At 40.0% G+C, this 18394-nt stretch overlaps 1 protein-coding gene across 7 annotated transcripts in view; it reads left to right on the forward strand.

Annotated features, from left to right (window-relative positions):
• Positions 1-18117, forward strand: part of tanc1a (tetratricopeptide repeat, ankyrin repeat and coiled-coil containing 1a) — an 86108-nt gene extending 67991 nt beyond the window's left edge. For 2 of the 7 annotated variants that reach the window (XM_079629188.1, XM_079629192.1), the window contains 16 exons: positions 463-1070; positions 5485-5593; positions 5689-5811; positions 7551-7787; positions 8735-8899; positions 9191-9272; positions 10045-10178; positions 10283-10406; positions 11218-11393; positions 11468-11600; positions 12988-13017; positions 13101-13192; positions 13455-13601; positions 14301-14401; positions 15574-15618; positions 16168-18117. In XM_079629188.1, coding sequence (XP_079485314.1) covers positions 463-1070; positions 5485-5593; positions 5689-5811; positions 7551-7787; positions 8735-8899; positions 9191-9272; positions 10045-10178; positions 10283-10406; positions 11218-11393; positions 11468-11600; positions 12988-13017; positions 13101-13192; positions 13455-13601; positions 14301-14401; positions 15574-15618; positions 16168-17350 — 3489 coding nt within the window. In that variant the 3' untranslated portion in view covers positions 17351-18117. The remainder of the gene's footprint in view (positions 1-462; positions 1071-5484; positions 5594-5688; positions 5812-7550; positions 7788-8734; positions 8900-9190; positions 9273-10044; positions 10179-10282; positions 10407-11217; positions 11394-11467; positions 11601-12987; positions 13018-13100; positions 13193-13454; positions 13602-14300; positions 14402-15573; positions 15619-16167) is intronic. The other 5 variants (XM_079629190.1, XM_079629193.1, XM_079629191.1 and 2 more) reach the window with 3 other exon arrangements.
• The last annotated feature ends 277 nt before the right edge of the window (positions 18118-18394 follow it).

The following is an 18394-nucleotide window of genomic DNA, read 5'->3' on the forward strand; positions in this document are numbered from 1 at the left end:
AGCTGTGAAAGATTTTTAATGCTACCAGCATCTGAATTAGTATACAGGAATTGTCGAAAATGGCCATTTTGTGTAGTTTTTTCACTTTATAATTTGATCAGTCAAGTTGGTCTAACCAACATGTAGAGAAATAAAGGAAATGATCTCATAGACTGTGACTGTGTGTCAATCCTCAATATATAAGATGCCATTTTTAGGTTTCAAAAATGTCATGTGGTGCAACTCCCTCAACATAGAGATATTTATTAATTAATAATTCATGATATTCATTATTTATTCTTCTACTCATGTTTCATGTCTACCTTAAAATATATTAAATATCATTTCATTTAAAACTTTTTTTGGTATAAAATGGAATAAAAATTTAATTATTTTGTAAATACATAAAACCAAGATGAATGCATTTTCAAGAACTTTACTTTATTTTTTATAACTTTTGTGTCTTTTATGTTGATCTGACAGGAAGTCACCAGTCTCCTCCACTTTCCCATTATCTCTTTGGATGATTTCCATGACAACAAGGATATAACCTCTGACCTCACCTCCTACATCCAGCACCGTATAGACCACAGCCCTGACATCATCAGTAACATTGCCATCAATGGCAAAGCAGACCCTGCAAACCTCTCTAAGCTCAGCACCCACCTGGTCGCCCGCAGCCAGGGCTCATATCTTTATTTAAAATTAACTCTCGATCTGTTTGAGAAGGGTCACCTGGTCATTAAAAGCTCCAGCTATAAGGTGATACCAGTGTCTCTGTCTGAGCTCTATCTGCTGCAGTGCAACATGAAATTCCCATCGGCCTCAGCATTTGAGCGTGTGTTGCCGCTGCTAAACGTGGCTCTGGCATCTTTGCACCCGTTGACGGATGAGCAGCTCTTCCGGGCACTGAATGCAGGATCCATGAGAGGAGAACTGGAGTGGGAGGACTTCCAGCAGCGCATGGATGCTCTTTCCTGCTTTCTGATTGGCCGTCGAGACAGAACGCGCATGTTCTGTCACCCCTCCTTTAGGGAGTGGCTGGTATGGAGGGCGGATGGTGAGAGCACTGACTTCATGTGTGACCCAAGGTAAGCAGTGATGTTGCTTTTTCTTACACTTAAGAATGGTTTGGTTTTGTGTTTTTCATGCTTGTTAAGGCAAGGATGAAGTTGTTAAGGTGTTCAGAGAGGTTTTAGCACATTGCTATAAAGTTGCCAGATTCTAAGTTGCACAGAAATGCTCCAAACACATTAGCTACATTATGTCATATAACTACTGAGACCACCTTAATAATAAGTGAAGAGCAGTGTGCTAAAACTACACGGAACACTTTAGCAACTCCATAGCAATGCGTTAAAACTACTTGTAGCACCTCAGAAAATGAAAAGCAATGTGCTAAAACTAATCAGACACCAAATAAAGGTAATTGCAAACTACACAAAATACTTAAGCAATGCACTAAAACTACTTAAAACACTTTAGCAAGTGAATAGTGATGTGCTAAAACTACTCAGACACCCAAGCCACTTCATAGCAATGTGTGCTAAAACTACTCTGGGTGCATTTCAATCAACTCCCTAGTTCAGTGGTCCAGGCAAAAAGTCCTCAATCGCAAATCTTTTTACAGTCATGGCCAAATGTTCTGGCAGTGACACAAATTTCATTTAGCTAAATTATGGTAAACTGGAAAACTATGATAAGCATTTCATAAGTTTTAATGGCTTTTATTGGCAAAAACATTCGGTGTATCCAAAGAGTCAATATTTACAGTGCTGACCCTTCTTTATAACCTCTGCAATTCACTCTGGCATGCTGGATATCAGCTTCTGGGCCATATCCTGACTGATGGCCATCCATTCTTGCCTTATTAGTGCTCAAAGTTGATCACAATTCGTGTACCTCTGCTTGTACCTTTTGAAGATTGACCACAGGTTCTCATGGGATTAAGATCTGGGGAGTTACCTGTCCATGGATCCAAAATGTCAATGTAATAATCTCCGAGCCATTTCATTATCCCTTTTGACATGGTTCTGCATCATGCTGGAAAATGCACGGATCATTATCAAATTGCTCCTGGATCATTGGGAGAAGTTGCTCCTGCAGGATGTTTTGATACCATTCTTTATTCCTGGCAGGATGGTCTCAGTGGTCTTCAGTGTTGGCAAGACACCGGACTCATGGTAGCGTTCACCTTTTTTTTTTTTTCTGTCCCAAACAGTTGCAATGGGGACTTCATCAGAGAAAATAACTTTGCACCAGTCTTCTGCTGTCTAATCCTTGTACTTCCTGCAGAGTTTTAGTCTGTCCTCGATGTCCTTGATTTTCTTGTAGAAAAGTGGCTTTTTTGCTGCCCTTCTTGACACCAGGCCATTGTCCAAAGGCCTCGCCTGCAGATGCACTCACACCTGGTGCCAATATTGAGCAAGCTCTGCAGGGGTGCTGACACGATTCTGCATCGTGACTCCTCGAGAGGACACGGTCGTAGTGGTACTCTGGGATGTCCTGAAGCCTTCTTCACTGCAATTGAATCTCTCTCCTTAAAGTTCTTGATGAGCCGGTAAATGGTTCTTTCAGGTGCAATGTTCTTTGCAGCAATTTCCCTGCATGAGGCCATTTTGATGCAAAGTGAATGATGGCTACACGTCTTTCTTTGGAGGTAACCATTGCTAACACAAGAACACAATGATCAGAAGCACGTCTTCCCTCCTTTTATAGCAATCAGTCTGCTCTTATAATCAAATCAGAATGATTGCTGATTACAGAATGATAGTACTCGTTCACACTTTCATATGTGCTGATGGTATGATTGGTCAAATGATGTTAGCTGGTAATTTTGTGGCAGGACCAAAAAAAACAGTACATTTTGGGCCGATTACGTTTTTTTGCAGTTATTTAAAATGCATCTGATCACTTTACACAATAATCTAGATAATGTGAATCAACACCACAACTGAAGCAGCAAACTTTGCGAAACAAAAGTTGTCACTGCCAAAACTTGGCCTTGGCTGTAGTGCACTGGAATTTCCACAACACAAGTGCAGTCACCTTTTATTTATACAATACAGACTGTTTCAAAGCAGCTTTAGAGTGATAAACAGGAAAATAATGATCAACGATACAAACAGAGCAGGGAACCAGAGAGCATCGATGCTCACTATGTATAAAACGGTCACATTTCTAACACGCATTAGAAGATTTGAAAAGACAAACTATTATTAATTTGGTAGCAGTGAAAAGGCTAGTGAAATCTAGCTGACGTTTATAATTTATGCCTGAAATATTGTTGGGATATTATGTAATCAAAGCATTTAAAAAGTAATGTCAGTAGGGTATCAGTCCTGCTGTTTTTGATAAACACAGTGATGACATTTTACAAAGCAAGTATGTTGTCTGGGGCCAGAGTCATCTGTGTCTCAATGTTTAATGACCCGGCCAGGACACCAGTGGCCCAATTAGAGTACATAATATACCAATTCATGAGCCAGGGATCCTAGCAAGTGAATTGCAATGCATTCAAATGTTATTTGTTTTCCCCAAACCAGTTAAATATAAATCTTATCCCACAGTCAATTTCAACTCAAAAACCTGTCATGAAGAGTTCAGTATTCTGAAAAATCATGGATGGATCAGATTTCAACAAATGATAATTCTATCTATCAGGATGTGCGTGCCAATGCTATATACCAATTAAATCTTTAGAATCAGCTATGGGGAAAGGCTTACGCTTATCTGGTTTGGGTAAGAACATCACACCGCTAAAGCTACTCCAAACGCATTTGAAGCTTCATAGCATTGTGTTACAACTAGTCCAAACACTTTAGCAACCACATAGCAAAGCATGTGAAGTACAGGTCAGTCATCTATCATGAGGATTTTTGTTTTGTTTAATTGAGTTCAGAAAGGGAGTAACTAAAATGAGTGTGTGTAGCCTTTGAACATGAAATTACTCTCATGTAGTTCTTTCATTTTGTAGACTCTTCAATTATCTGTGCACCTAGACACACACACATTGCTCAGTGTTCTCATTTAGAAAGGCATCAGTAGCTCCATCACTGTTATAAACTGAAGAGCGACCCACTTAACACGGTTCAAACATGGACTCATAAAAAGAAAAGTTCATGGACTGTGATTCATAAAGAACTTTGCTGTTTATGAGGACAACATTAAGCATCTGTAGGGCCATTTAGATGAGGGGAACATGGCACCAAGCCTGGATCCGCCCTCCTACGTACTTCCGCTCAATTTTAATTTTCCTTCAGAACTACGTCTGGGATTGTGGTATATTCTTGGGTTTTCTCCAGTCAATTTTTAACCGGTCCAATCAGCGAACAGAGGTGGCTGAGAACGATGACGTTGAGGTCGTGCGCTAGTTTAAGTCGTCATACGTCACGACCAAGCGTTAGCGATTGGTTATGGCAGATCCAATAGTTTTAAACTTTAACAAAGTACCCGCCTTCAAGGAAGTTAATGCTTGTCAATTGTGAGAGGCCAGACTCTCTGTACAAATGAAATGTACGAGAGTCTGGTAGAACCAGGCTACATGGCACCCCCGATGATTAGAAATGGCCAAGTCCTACTCTATTTATTTGAGGTTGTGGATGAATGTCCTGACAACTTTTTTTTTTTGTCCTTTTATTTAACATTTAGTATTGTCAAAGTATTTAGAAGATATTTTAATATTTATTTATCAGGATCAGGAAAGGTTTCCAAGAGCTCGGGTCGCCCGAAGCACTGCCTATACGGCTATCAGCTCAGACGATTAGAAAATAGGCTATTTAAATTAATGTTATAATAAATAATAAATAAATAAATTCTTTTTGAGTTATATAAGGCATATTTGTTAAATAACTATGAAGGGAACAGATATACATTTAACCATAGACGTAATGGTCTTAAGTATTTAACGAACTTCCGGCTAAAGCCCCGCCCACTTAGTTTAATCTGAATACAGATATGAATCATTTCGAGATTGTTACAGAAACCGATACAAATATCGACTCCACTGCAAACATTTTTACTTACTTTATAAAGCTGGTCCACCTCAGCAGTCTAACAGTGCTCATCAATGTAAAAATGATTGAGATGGCCAATCGAATCAAAGACAGCAGGCTTTACTGTTCACAGGGACCAAACATGAATTCCTGCGCAGAGCTTCAGGTTTCAATGGTGAAAGATATTTGACAGCTGTTTACAATAGAAATGTTAAATGAACAACATATTGAGTGATGTCAAATTGAACTGCTTTGAATTGAAAATATTGTCTGAATCATTGCAACCCATAACAGAATGTGACGAAACAAGAAACATGCAATTTAAAGCATGTAAATAAGAGATAATGTGAGCAAATATTATTTGCACATATTTCAAATTAATTATCTATTCCCCAAAAAATGGATTCCCCCCCAGAATGGAAGGAAATATGTGAATCACTTGTATGATGAATCAGGATGATGGTGTGAAATTATGATTTCTGATGAATTGTTATTGATATTGGTTAAACAGAAGTGGCCACGCTCTGATGGCCTTCATGCTTTCACGTCAAGAGGGAAAACTCAACCGCCAACAAACCATGGAGCTGGGCCACCACATTCTTAAAGCTCACATATTCAAGGTAATAAACACAGATACTCAAAATCCTTCTCTGTGTGTGTTTAAGTGATGGGATCTCCATTTGAACTCTTCCTGCCTCTTCATCTCTGTCCTCAGGGTCACAGTAAGAGAACAGGGGTTTCGTCAAGTGTTCTGCAGGCCTTGTGGATCAGTTACAGTACAGACAGCCTATCTGCAGCTCTTTCCTCCCTCAGAAACCTGTACACACCCAACGTCAAGGTTTGAAGATATGCATACAACATGCATTCTTGTACTCAATGTGCCAATGAGACCATCACTTATAAAAAGCAGCGTCAATCTTGAGTAAAAAATAAAAACGAATAACTGTTTTGCGCTCCTGAATTGTAGAACAAGGCTCCAACAATTATCGCGGCTGACGCATTCAACCGCACAAGAAGAGCTATAGCCTTACAGAGCTCTGAGTCATCCACAATGAACGAGATTTCATAAGTCACGTAGAACATAGTAATTAGTGCTGAGGCTTACTGAAAAATGCCTTGCGTAATGACTACATTTATTTATTAAATCTATTATATGTTAATTGCAGTCTAGACTCCGCTGTCCCTGTAATTTCCTCTCCTACGGAGTTTTAATGAAACGAGCGTCACTCTGAGCCCATGTTTGCGCACCAGCGTCCTTGACAGCCATTTGGCTGGAGAGCTTCTCATTATTTCCTGCTGTGTTTGTATAAATAAATGCGATTCTGCTTCCTTTGCTTTTAATGTGTTGCTGCTTCATCCAGCATCTTAATCAAGCCTCCATTACCACACTGTCCATATCCACATCAGAAAAAAGTAATGGAGCCAGCTTGCATTCATTCATTTATCGATTAGCGAGTATGACTTCATGCCTTCCACTGTTAAATGAAAGTGAAATAAACAATTAGCATGTTTGAACAGATACAATATATTAGAGTATAAATGCCTCTTTTTCAGAGTTTTGTGGTCTTGTTTTGTTTAGACATGACATTCTTATTGAGTAAATCAAAATGGATATTCGAAAGCTGGACAGGAAACTGTAGAGGGATTGAGAATAAAATGTATAGCTTCAACCCACAGCCTCTATCTACAATCTACAGATGCAAGCAAATAATCAGCTTCAATCTAGTATGTCTTAATCTATATCTAATGTTAAGGCATACTAGATATTTGCTTGCATCTGTAGATCATAAATATAGCATGTGGATTGAATCAATACATTCTAGCCTTTATATTGCACATGTATATTGGCACAGTAGATTGTAAATTGAAGCTATAGATTGAAAATGAATGCGGTAGATTAAACCTATAGATTGAGGCTATACATTCCAACCCATAGATTGCAGATTGAGACTATTGATTAAATCTGTTGATTTACAGATATATACTCATATTGAAGCTATGCATTGAGGCTATAGATTGGGTCTGTAGATTATAGATTGAAGCTGTAAATTGAAGAAATATAGATAAAGGCATACTAGGTTGAAGCTGATACAGACTGGATTGGAGCTATACATTTTGGTTGAAGCTGTAGATTTTAAATTAAGTCTGTAGACTGAAGATGTAGATTTAGGCTTTAGATTGAACCTGTAGATTGAAGCTGCAGGCTGTAAATTGAGATTGCAACTGTAGATTGAAGATGTACATCATTTCTATTAGGTCATAAGGTTAAGGTTCCAGCATCCCCGTGACCCTTCAGAGGATAAAGCGATTTGGATGGATGGATGCATATTTAAATTAATTAAGTTCAAAGTTGATTCCGTTCAGTTTAATAACAATATACAGCAGCTCTGCAGAAAACAGTCATCATCCAGCTCAATTCAGTTCAACTTTTGCTCTCCTCTAATAGTGTCAGTGCAGTCAAATCAAATCATTAATATTACTGAATATTAAGTGACCATTCTGTGACGCCCTCGGATGGGTAATAATTGAGCCAGTTACTTAATTTCTTGTTAAAACCAGTCTTACCTGCGTCCACAGGTGTCCCGGTTGCTGATCCTGGGAGGGGCGAGTGTGTGTTACCGTACTGAGGTTTTAAACAGTGCACCAGTGCTGTGTGTGCAGTCTCACCTGGGCCACCTGGAGATGACTGGTTTGCTCCTGGAGTGTGGGGCGCCAGTGGACGGGCAGTCGGAGAACGGCATGACCTCCCTCTGTTATGCCTCAGCTGCTGGACATCTGCCACTTGTCACCTTACTATGCAAAAAAGGGGCAAAGGTCAGTCGATCCCATTTAATACACAAAATTACTATACATTATTCAGATTTAAACCTTAACCTTTGTATTTCAGTAAAATATATTCAGGGGTTAAATTGGCAGGTGGAGATACCCCAAAAGTTGTGGTGATTTTGGTGCCCTGGCCAAGATATTATGACCCATTCCCCCCAAATAGCAATTTTAGTTTGTCATAGTACTATATACACATATATGCAATAAAACTATTAAATGGAATAAAATAATTAATCAAACATGAAATGCATACACAGAATACACCATAAGTGCCCTTTTAATAAAGCAATTCAGATTGATACTGCATATCAGTAATTGGAGATCAGAAATGGGGGCTCATTTGGTTGAATTTTATTTTGTGATTTCACTGGAACAGAGCAGATGGAGTTCCTGGAGAACCTGTTAGTAATGCCAATTTAAAGTAGTAAAATTTTTATTTATATGAAAATAGAAAATCTCTTATAATTAGAGCCAAAACATTCTAACAGTGAGACAGGGAATAAATGTTGCGGTCCTCATTAACTTTAAATATTTAATAAGTGTGCAAGTCAGTCAAACTGAAAACAACAGAAAAACAGACCACAGTCATTTTTGGTTACATAAACAATTCTGCTGTTTTCAAACTGTGGAAAGTTTATATTGTTACATTTGTCTTTTTAAATATTTTTTTTTTTGCACACAGTGTACTGTATAGTGTACAAGGTGTTCCAGATTGTTCCTTCTCAGTTTAACTCCTGCAAGCATTAGGAACAGGAACTTTGCTGCTCATCCATTAACAATAATGATAGAGTGATAATGACTTCTCAAAAAGTTGACACTAAGAAATGCATTTAATAAATGATGTGATTTTAATATTGATCAGTATCCCCTTGATAATGTGTTTTGTTTTTTCAGTGTAGTTTTGTAAGTAACTGTACCTGTGTGTTATGTGTTAGGTGGATCATGCTGATAAGAGCGGTCAGTGTGCACTGGTTCACGCTGCTCTGCGGGGTCATGCTGAGATTGTGCAGTATCTTCTGGAGCAAGAGTGGAGCTCAGACCTGAAGAACAAGGCACTGCAGCAGGCGCTGATCGCTGCCTCCAGCATGGGACACACACAGGTACTAAACACACACATGATCATCACACACAGGATACTCCCCATACCACACATACACACAACAAACACCCATTCTCACATTAAGTTACTAAAATAGACATACTATGGTCTATTGTTTTGAACTTTTTATATAACGTAATTTAGAATGAGAGATTTTGTGATTATTAAGCGCTATCCCTGAAGTAAAGTTAGGCTAAAAAACATGAAGGAACCAAACCCACACCCACTCAACTTCCTAAAATTGAATACACACTATCTTAAATCATCATTATCTTATTGATATGTTTTACAGGTGGTAAAAAGAATGCTTGCATTGAACAATGATGATTTTCCAGTGCAGATTGATGGTCATGATACTTTGTGGGGTGAAACAGGTTTGTAAATAAACTACTTTACACTACATTTTTTGTCATCTTATTTTTACTGTAAAGCACAATTTTTTTAAATGAATGTCAGTGTGTAAAACAGTACATATAAGACATTGTGCTATGCATAATTTACATGTAAAGCCTTGTCATTAAATGCAGTATTTCAAGATTTTAAAAAACGTCTGAAATCTCATACGGTCTAATATGTACTACATTTGGTTTGAAACTTGCTACACGACTGTTAAAAAAGTATGTTTTTGCAACGCCAAGGTCATGGTTTCTATTACCGGTACCAGGGAATGCTTGAACTAATAAAATGTATATCCTGAATACAATGTATTGTAAGTCGTTTTGGATAAGTGTCTGCTAATGCATAAATGTAAACGTAAAACTCATTGATAAAAAAAAAAGTCTACATAACAAAATGCGTAATATGAAACAAATTCGGACATACTACATCCGCCATGTTGTCACTGTCAAATGACCTACCAGTGTCCGTTTCATCACTTTACTGACCTTCACAACTCCTCTCCTGTGGCTTCATGGGATAGTAAAGTGTCCATCGAATCCATACTCCAGAATATTGGAGGGAGTAGTTAGTCATGTAAATCATTTAAAGTCATAATGTTGAACTTTTGGGCTGTTTTTCGCATACTGTATACGGTAGTAGGGATTGGGAAGTAGGCATATTCGAAAGCAGCAATAGTTTCCCAGGATGGCAGAGTCTGCTGTGCTGCATACAGTAGATCATCATTATGAGCATTCATATCTTCTCCAGCTCTAACCGCTGCTGCTGGCCGGGGCAAACTAGAGGGGTGTGTGTTCCTGCTGGATCAAGCTGCCAGTGTAACACAGCCTAACCGCAGAGGGGTGGCCCCCGTCTTTAATGCAGTGCGACATGGACACACACAGGTAAGACACTTTATTACACAGAAAAAACTAAAACTTTAGACTTCTATAATATTTTACATTGATATCTCTCTATTAATGAATGTCCTTCTTTCTCTCTCTTCCAGATAGCAGAGTTGTTTCTGCAACGTGGCGCAGACGTGAATTGCAGTGATAAACATGGACGCTCTCTACTGATGGTGGCTGCAAGTGAGGGACACCTGGAGACAGTGGACTTTCTGCTCTCACAGGGTCAGTGATCGTGGTCCTTAATATACCATAACCCTGTAAAGCCTACTGTATCAAATTTCAAAGGCCTCTAAATTATTAACTTGATCAAAATTTTGCTGAAAAACTTTACTTTTAGCAAGTAAAAAGTTTTTTAGTATACCGGTAATTGTAAAAATGCCCACCTTCAGGTTGTGGTACACTTGTCTTTTTGGTGTGAATTTTAAGTAAACGTTAAAAATAATGTCTGTATTATTATTATTAATATTTCAAGATGAACACTTACTGGACCGTTTACTTTGATTTATCCCTTCACCATTAAAAAAAAAAAAAAATCATGTTAAAATGTGAGTATTAAATATAATACAACAGATCTCTTAATCATCATTGTATTGCATTGCATTACCGTATATATTTTGCCACCCACAATAAAAAGTACAGAGCTTTTATCAAACAAAGAATTTAAATTAATGTGACTAAGACAGTATTGGGAGATAAAGAGTGACAACTGATACTTACCGTATGCAGATTTCATGTAAGTAGTCTGCTACTGTTATAATGATCTCACTGATGTACATTACAAACTATCAGAATTTAATATCAGCAACTGCACCAAACATTTTTTGCTCAGTTTGGCCCTTTGAATAAAAATAAAGTTTTTTTTTTTTCCTCCTCGTGTATAAGCTCCATATTTTCCTATATCCATCCTATATATACGGGCCATAAAAGTATGAAATATGATACTCAACAAAAGGGTTATATACCACTACATTTTCTCTGACAAAACTGGCATCATTCTGTCGAACAAAGTCCATAATGATTGTTTTTATTGTAGGAGCATGTCTGACAACAGTGGATAAAGAAGGTCTGACCCCGCTCGGGTGGGCATGTTTGAAAGGGCAGAAGAAAGTGGTGGAGTTTCTAGTGGAGAGGGGAGCTCAGATTGACCACACGGATAAGCACGGACGTACCCCGCTGGACCTTGCTGCTTTCTACGGAGACGCAGACATAGTAAGCGGAGATAATCTCTCGGGACACTTGTCTCAGTATTATGCCGTGTCCATATCTGAGTGATCCGTGTTCAGGTGCATTACCTGGTCGAGTGCGGAGCGGCGATCGAACACATGGACTACAGCGGCATGAGACCTCTGGACCGGGCCATCGGTAGCAGAAACACCTCAGTCGTGGTCACTCTGCTGAAGAAAGGGGCTAAACTGGGTGAGTCTCACCTCAGAACATCATGACACACATTCTTTCATATCTCTCATGGGTTCAAGTGCCGTCCTCTAGAATCTAGATCGCCACAGTCACGTTCTCAAGAGGGTTTTTTCCATTCTAAATCTAGAATGTGGTGAGTTCCATTTGTTCTCCCCTTTTCTCGGATCGTAAAAGCACAGTGTTCCTTTGCTGAGTCCTAAATGCAATTGAAACCAGGCCATATTCGCAGCAGAGCCGTGCAGGACGGTTAGCCCACAGTTAAGTAGGACGCTGGTGATGTATGGGACATTCACGCTCTGCGACAGGGCAAAGACTTTTATAGCGAAGTCCACTCAGCTTTCTACCCAAAGTCACAGAGTGTAAACCTTAGGAGAACAAATTCCCCCTCCAGTTTAAAAACGTCTAATTACATCTGAAACGGCGACTGTCTCTTCCAGTCTGAGGTTGATGATGGCAATGACTTTGCCAGACGCATTTTAATGACGTTGTGGTGTGATTTGTCTTGTCTATACACTAGACATGGTTCAGAAAAGCTCCTGTGTGGATTGAAGGAAAGAAATCTCCATAACCACTGAAAAATAACCCATGCTTTAAATTAGCATTAGCAGAGATTTCCAGTTAGCCACAAGAAGGGAGAAATATAGAGGTTAGCAATTTTTTTGCATGCTCATTTCCCTTTGGTATACAAGTAATACTGCAGGACAAGCAAAATATCTAGTTTCCATTTTTTTTTAGATGTCATGCTCGCATCCAAACCATCACAAGAGGTTTGCTGTTTTAGAAAGTCTGCCAATGAATAGTTTCACCCTTTAGTTACTGTAGTTCTCTTAAAGTTAGCCTGAAGTAGCACTTCTGCAGTTTTCACACCAAGTTATTCCAGTCCTGAATGCTGATTGGTCGATATTAGCGGCAGATTACATGCTAGAATTACATATTCTAATGGAAGGATGGCACATTTACTTGATAAATATAATGATTTAGTATATTTGTTCATTTTTATTATGTAGTAATTGATTTATAAAAGGAACTCAAAGCTGTGCTATATTGTGGATATAGTTTTCAAACCTAATTGCTTTTACTTATTTTTTTCAATATGTACACTACTGTTAAAAGGGTCTGTATGATTTTTGTTTTAAAATATTTAAAAATAGAAAACAATATAAATGTTTTATTGTATTTTTGATCAAATAAATACAGGAGAGTATGGAGACTTTCAAAAACATTTAAAAAATCATACTGACCCCTAACTTTTTGATGGTAGTGTGTATTCTTTCCCAGTTTCAGCACACATCTATTCTTCTTGAGTTTTTTTCCCAGCATTTATTCTTTACGCTTTCTCTTTTTTTCTTTCTTTCTTTCTGTACTGCTGTCACTATCACTGCTAAAGGCTACAGAACATCTCCTTATGAGCGATCAGGTACAGGCATTAGGAAAGTCTCTCTTCTCTGAATCGTTCTGTGTTATTGACTGTCAGGACTGATGTCTCTCTCTCTCTTGAAGGGAACGCTGCCTGGGCCATGGCCACCTCCAAACCGGACATCCTCATCATACTTCTGCAGAGACTCATGGAGGAGGGAAACCTGCTTTATAAGGTCTGTCACCGCCAACAACTAGCATCCCTCGGGGTAGAGTTTTGAGTAGAACTAAAAAGTAGCTCTAACACAGGCCATAGTTTGCTTTACAGAAACCACAATCACATTGATCTAACCAATGTATTGAAGAGCAATTTGGGGTTTTACCATGTTCTTACAACAAATACTACTTAAACAATTATCTCTATGGTCAATTTTCATGAAAGTCCTCTGAGACTTGTTTCCCTTTTCTCCATGTGTTCTTTCTCTCCTTCGTTCTCAGAAAGGAAAGATGAAGGAAGCTGCTCAGAGGTATCAGTACGCACTGAGGAAGTTTCCAAGGGAAGGTTTCGGGGAAGACCTGAAGGCATTCAGGGAGCTCCGGGTTTCCCTCTATCTCAACCTGTCCCGCTGCCGCCGCAAAACCAACGTATGTCACTTGAGTATATCCACAACTTCAGTGGATCGAGGTTAAAGGCTTCGATAACATGACTAACAATTGTTGGATGCCAATATATCTCTGTGTGTATTAACAAACAAATGGCTATAGGCATTTTATATAGATCACATACACGCTCATCTTCTCCAGGATAATTGTAATGGTTTGTCTAGGTTGAGGAGAAGAGCTTCACGGGGTGTATATAGAAGTGTTTTGAGTGCAATTAGGAGGCAGATTATGTGAGTGTGAGAGAGAGATAGAGAGAGAGTCACTATGTGCCCTGCTATGTTTTTCCTAATTACACATGCATCCTGAAGTTCTAATGGTTATTTTAATAGGATCTTCCACCATTAAACATTTAAAGTGCATCATTAGGGCTGACAGTTATGGCTCCTCATTGAATCTCTGACCTCAGACTCAAGGACGGAATTTCAACGAGAGACTCCTGATTAGATTCACGCATGAGAGCAGAAAGAGAGAATGTGAGCAAGTAAATCCAGCCTTGGTATGCACGCATCAGTACCAGAATGCAACAGTGCTGCCATGAGTGCACTAATCACTCTCATGGGTCTAATTAAGACCGAGTTAAACTTGCTGAAAACTTGATTAGTCCTCATTTTTCCCCGCTGTCCCTTCTAATTGTCACTCATATTCTTCCTCTCTTCTTCCTTTCACATTTGTTCTTGACAGGATTTCGGCATGGCTGAGGAGTTTGCCACCAAAGCTCTCGAGCTCAAACCAAAGTCCTATGAGGCATTTTATGCTCGTGCCAGAGCCAAAAGGAGCAGCAGGTAAAGAGCATGTGAATTGTTTCTGATAAGAGTGAAACATTTCCATTGTCCTTGCTGTCTGCACACGAAACCGAACGCATAACAAAGCTCTCCATTCGGGCAGTTCTCATTAATGAATCGGTTCACCCAGTTTGTGAATTGGATGAAATGCAATACAGGAGTCACTGGTGCGTTTCATGGACTTTGTCGAGTTGTCTGAACAATTGAGTCGTCTCTGGTTATAATTTAAACTTCACTCAAACTTGAATGGAGTCATGAACTACTAATGTGTTCTGTACCTTTCCAGCAATGTTTAAAAAAAGCTATTTTGCAGGTTAGTGTAACTTATTAGCCTGATGCATAAATTGTCATTGTACTATAGTCAACATGTACTCAAAAAATTTATTATAAAAATAGAATATAAAAAAAAATCTAGTATTGGCACTCCACTGCAACAATCAAATCCAACAGCTGCAAATGCTACCCATTTTAACCTTAGTTATAAGGCAACTTGAAAGTCACGACATCAAAAATATCAAATATTGGGCCAAGCCAAAGTATTTGTTTTTCCATTTAAAAAAATAGTCCCATCAAATGACAAATATTATTTCAGGTATTTATTTCGGTGTGATTTAATTATAGTTGTGCTTATTATAGTACAGGGGTTGAAACCTTTTTGTTATTAAGTGGCATTTTTTATTATTCTAGTTAATCAATGTGCAAATTTGTTAGAATATTTGTGAGCTGTCCCGTGATTAAATTAAAGTACAGCGCTAATGCCTTGAAACGGCACTCTAATGTGCAGTGATCAAATCTGTGAGCTTCTGTTGACTAGCACAGGTTCATTCTTAAGTATTTATTGCGTGAAACTAAACACAGGACAGGCTTTGTATCTATGAGGAATGATTAACTCAAAATATAGATAAGTATGCTGGTGCGACTCAATCTAAATGACACGCATACGCCTCTCTGACTATTGAGTCCTGCACGAGAGGATTCTGCGCAAACTTAAACGCCTCTGATTGTCCCTTGCGTTCATGCTCTCGATTGGCTATAATGCTCAACACTGCAAAATGCAAGTTTTTGACACTCTTCATAGCGTAAAGACAAATATGTAGGGGAGTTTTTGAAAGCAGCTGCCTACAGTACCTATCAGCCGGTACCGAAAATAACATTGGCTATTTAACCCGCAGTCTGCCTGTGCCTATTGACTCCCGACCCGCACAGCAAATGACCAGGTAAATATTTTCCTCCCGTTTCATCAAATTTTATTGGTCCACCTGCCGGGTACCTGCAGATAACTGCCCACGTGCAAGACTCTGGCCAGTTTAACCTGTTATGGGATAGTTGTTAGCTTAGCAAAAATGCTAATTTCCAAATCAGCTGTGAATGGTAACCAGTCGCTTTAAAGTTGCTGCCTGTAATAAGAGTCTTAGTCATTTGTAAGGTTCCATTGTGGTTAAAGATTCTGTTTACGTTGAGCAGCGGTTCTCAACTCTGGCCCTCAAGATCCACTTTCCTGCAGCGTTGACCGTCAACCTTGATCAAACTCAATTTCCTGAAGAAACAATTGACCCTGATGAAACTTACCTGAACAAGCTAGAGCAAAACTCCGGAAAGTGGACCTCGAGGGCCAGAGTTGAGAGCCCCAGACATAGACTGCTGCCCATGTTTAGAAGTTGGCAGTAAGGAAGCTCACAGGGTTTACAGAGAGAAAGCATAGATCTAAACCATTTAGTGCACATAATAATGATGAAATATTTACCAGTTCCTTTCCACTCTCTCAGGCAGTTTGCAGCTGCGCTGGCTGATCTTTATGAAGCGGCGCGTCTGTGTCCCAGTAACCGAGAGATCCGACGTCTGCTGGCACGCGTGGAGGAGGAGTCCCAGCACCTGCAGCGACAGGGTTCTAAACACCCTACCTCTCACGCCAACCCCTCGCACCACGAGGAAGACAATGACGATGAGGAGGAAGATGATGATGACGAAGATGACCAAGACATTGAGAGTTTGGAGAAAAGCCCAGACAGCCTGAGCATAAACATGTTGCAGGCAGATGAGGAGGAGGAGCGGCGTGAACAAGAATCCTCTCGGCAGGAGAAGAGGAAGGAGAGCTGGCATCAGAGCCGCACCTTGCCCGATTCTCTAGGCCTGGCGATATCGGGTGCCCAGTCTGCCGTCTCACCGGCTGCCCCGGGACGAGCCGCCCACAGGCGCGTTCCGTCCAGACAGGCTCAAAGCATGAAAAACCGAGACTACAGCAGCTCGCTACACGTCGAGGGCAGGCCGCCCCAGAGTGCCGGGTCGAGCCCCATGCCGAGCCGCCACCGACCCACCTCACTCCGAGCAGGGCCCTGCATTGACATCGGCAGCGTTGAGAGGGGTCCGCTCAGTGGTACCAGAGAGGGCGCCATTCAGTTTGGACACGCTGAGAAGGCCGAAGGCAGCGTTGAGCCGAGGGGGGAATTTTCCAGGAGCAGCAGCGTGAGAGTGTCCAGCTCCTCCAGCGGAAACCTGACGGATACCAGCCGCGTACGCAATTCTGTGGCGAGCGCTCCCGACAGCGGCACGAGGCAATCGGAGCATAAGCCACGCCCCTTTATGGGTGTCATTGACAAGACTGCACGTTTCCAGCAGCAACTGCAGCTGCAAGGTCACCATGGCAACCTGGTGTCCAGTTACGGCTGGCCAGAAGGCCTCGTAGGTCACAATGCAAGTGTTGTCATGAACACGCACTCGCAAGGACTGACTAGTGACCTCCAATACGCTAAAATGAGCGCGTATCAGGAGCCCATCCATAACAGCACTCATACGCCCGAGTTTCATCCTGGACACGGATACAAGGACTGTAACCCCCTCCAGCAGCACTACAACGACACCAAGCACAAGCAGGCCAGCCTGGCCCGGGACAACCCCATCCTGATCAGCTCCATCAAACCCAAACGCTCCTTTATCGAGTCCAACGTGTAGCTACAAACTCATACTAATTATTTACGACTTTAATATAGGGGGCTCGGTTTTCATCCACAAACTCAATGCCATTTGAGTCAGTTTTGAAGACTAAATTCAAAGCATTTTTGTGTGAGTGCTCCAGGTAAGCGCACACGAGTAAAAGATTGCCTTGCATTTCCGTTTACAACTACAGCTTCAGAGGTATTTAAGCACATGTTTGAATGCGCAACGCTGCGTCCGCACATTAAAAGAGAGCAGAGCTATAATACAGATGTGTTAATGTATTAAGATGCCTGACCTGGCTTTAGACTTCAGTAAGGACATAGGACGTCTACCAAGATGAAACACTGTCTTTTACAGTTGGATCGTGGACCAGTACTATGTGTATTCAAAAGCATTTCATGTTTGAATGGTGATGAGTCTGTGTGTGTGTGTGTGTTTCTGTTGGGAAGTCTTTTCTTCATAAATTACTCACTGTTTTGACTGATTTATTTATGGCTTGGTTGTCTGATTAAAACAATATTATATTTTATATATTAGTTATTTTTGCACAGCTATATATTATGAAATACAACTATGATTGTGAGATTGACATGAACTGTATAAAGGACACCAGGTTTACATGCATGTTATGGTGAACCATATTCAGGTGTCTATGAGGACAGATGTTATTTCATATGTACATTATTTGCAATTAATTTCATGTATAGGGCTGTTATGAATTGTATTTGAAAATTTCAGCATCATATACAATAAACCCCAGTTTAAGACTTCGGTTATTTTAGTTTATTACACTTCTCTTATTTTGTAAAGAATTAGGCCTACTGAACAATCTTAAAGATGCTCTCAGTTGGTTGCTAATTTAGAAAGTGTTACTCCTTGGGAAAGTTTAGCAGAGAGTCTCATGTACATGAGATGATGATTGTACTCATAATAGTAAAAGTTCTAAAGGGTTTTAATTGTGTGGCCAACGTATTTTGGCATGTTGAAATGACATGATCTACTGTATGTTCATACTGCAAGCAAACATGTGATTATTTTTAGCATTTAGGTTTTGTCTGG

This window comes from Phoxinus phoxinus, assembly GCF_949152265.1.
Source record: "Phoxinus phoxinus genome assembly, chromosome: 11".
Taxonomy (NCBI): domain Eukaryota; kingdom Metazoa; phylum Chordata; class Actinopteri; order Cypriniformes; family Leuciscidae; genus Phoxinus; species Phoxinus phoxinus.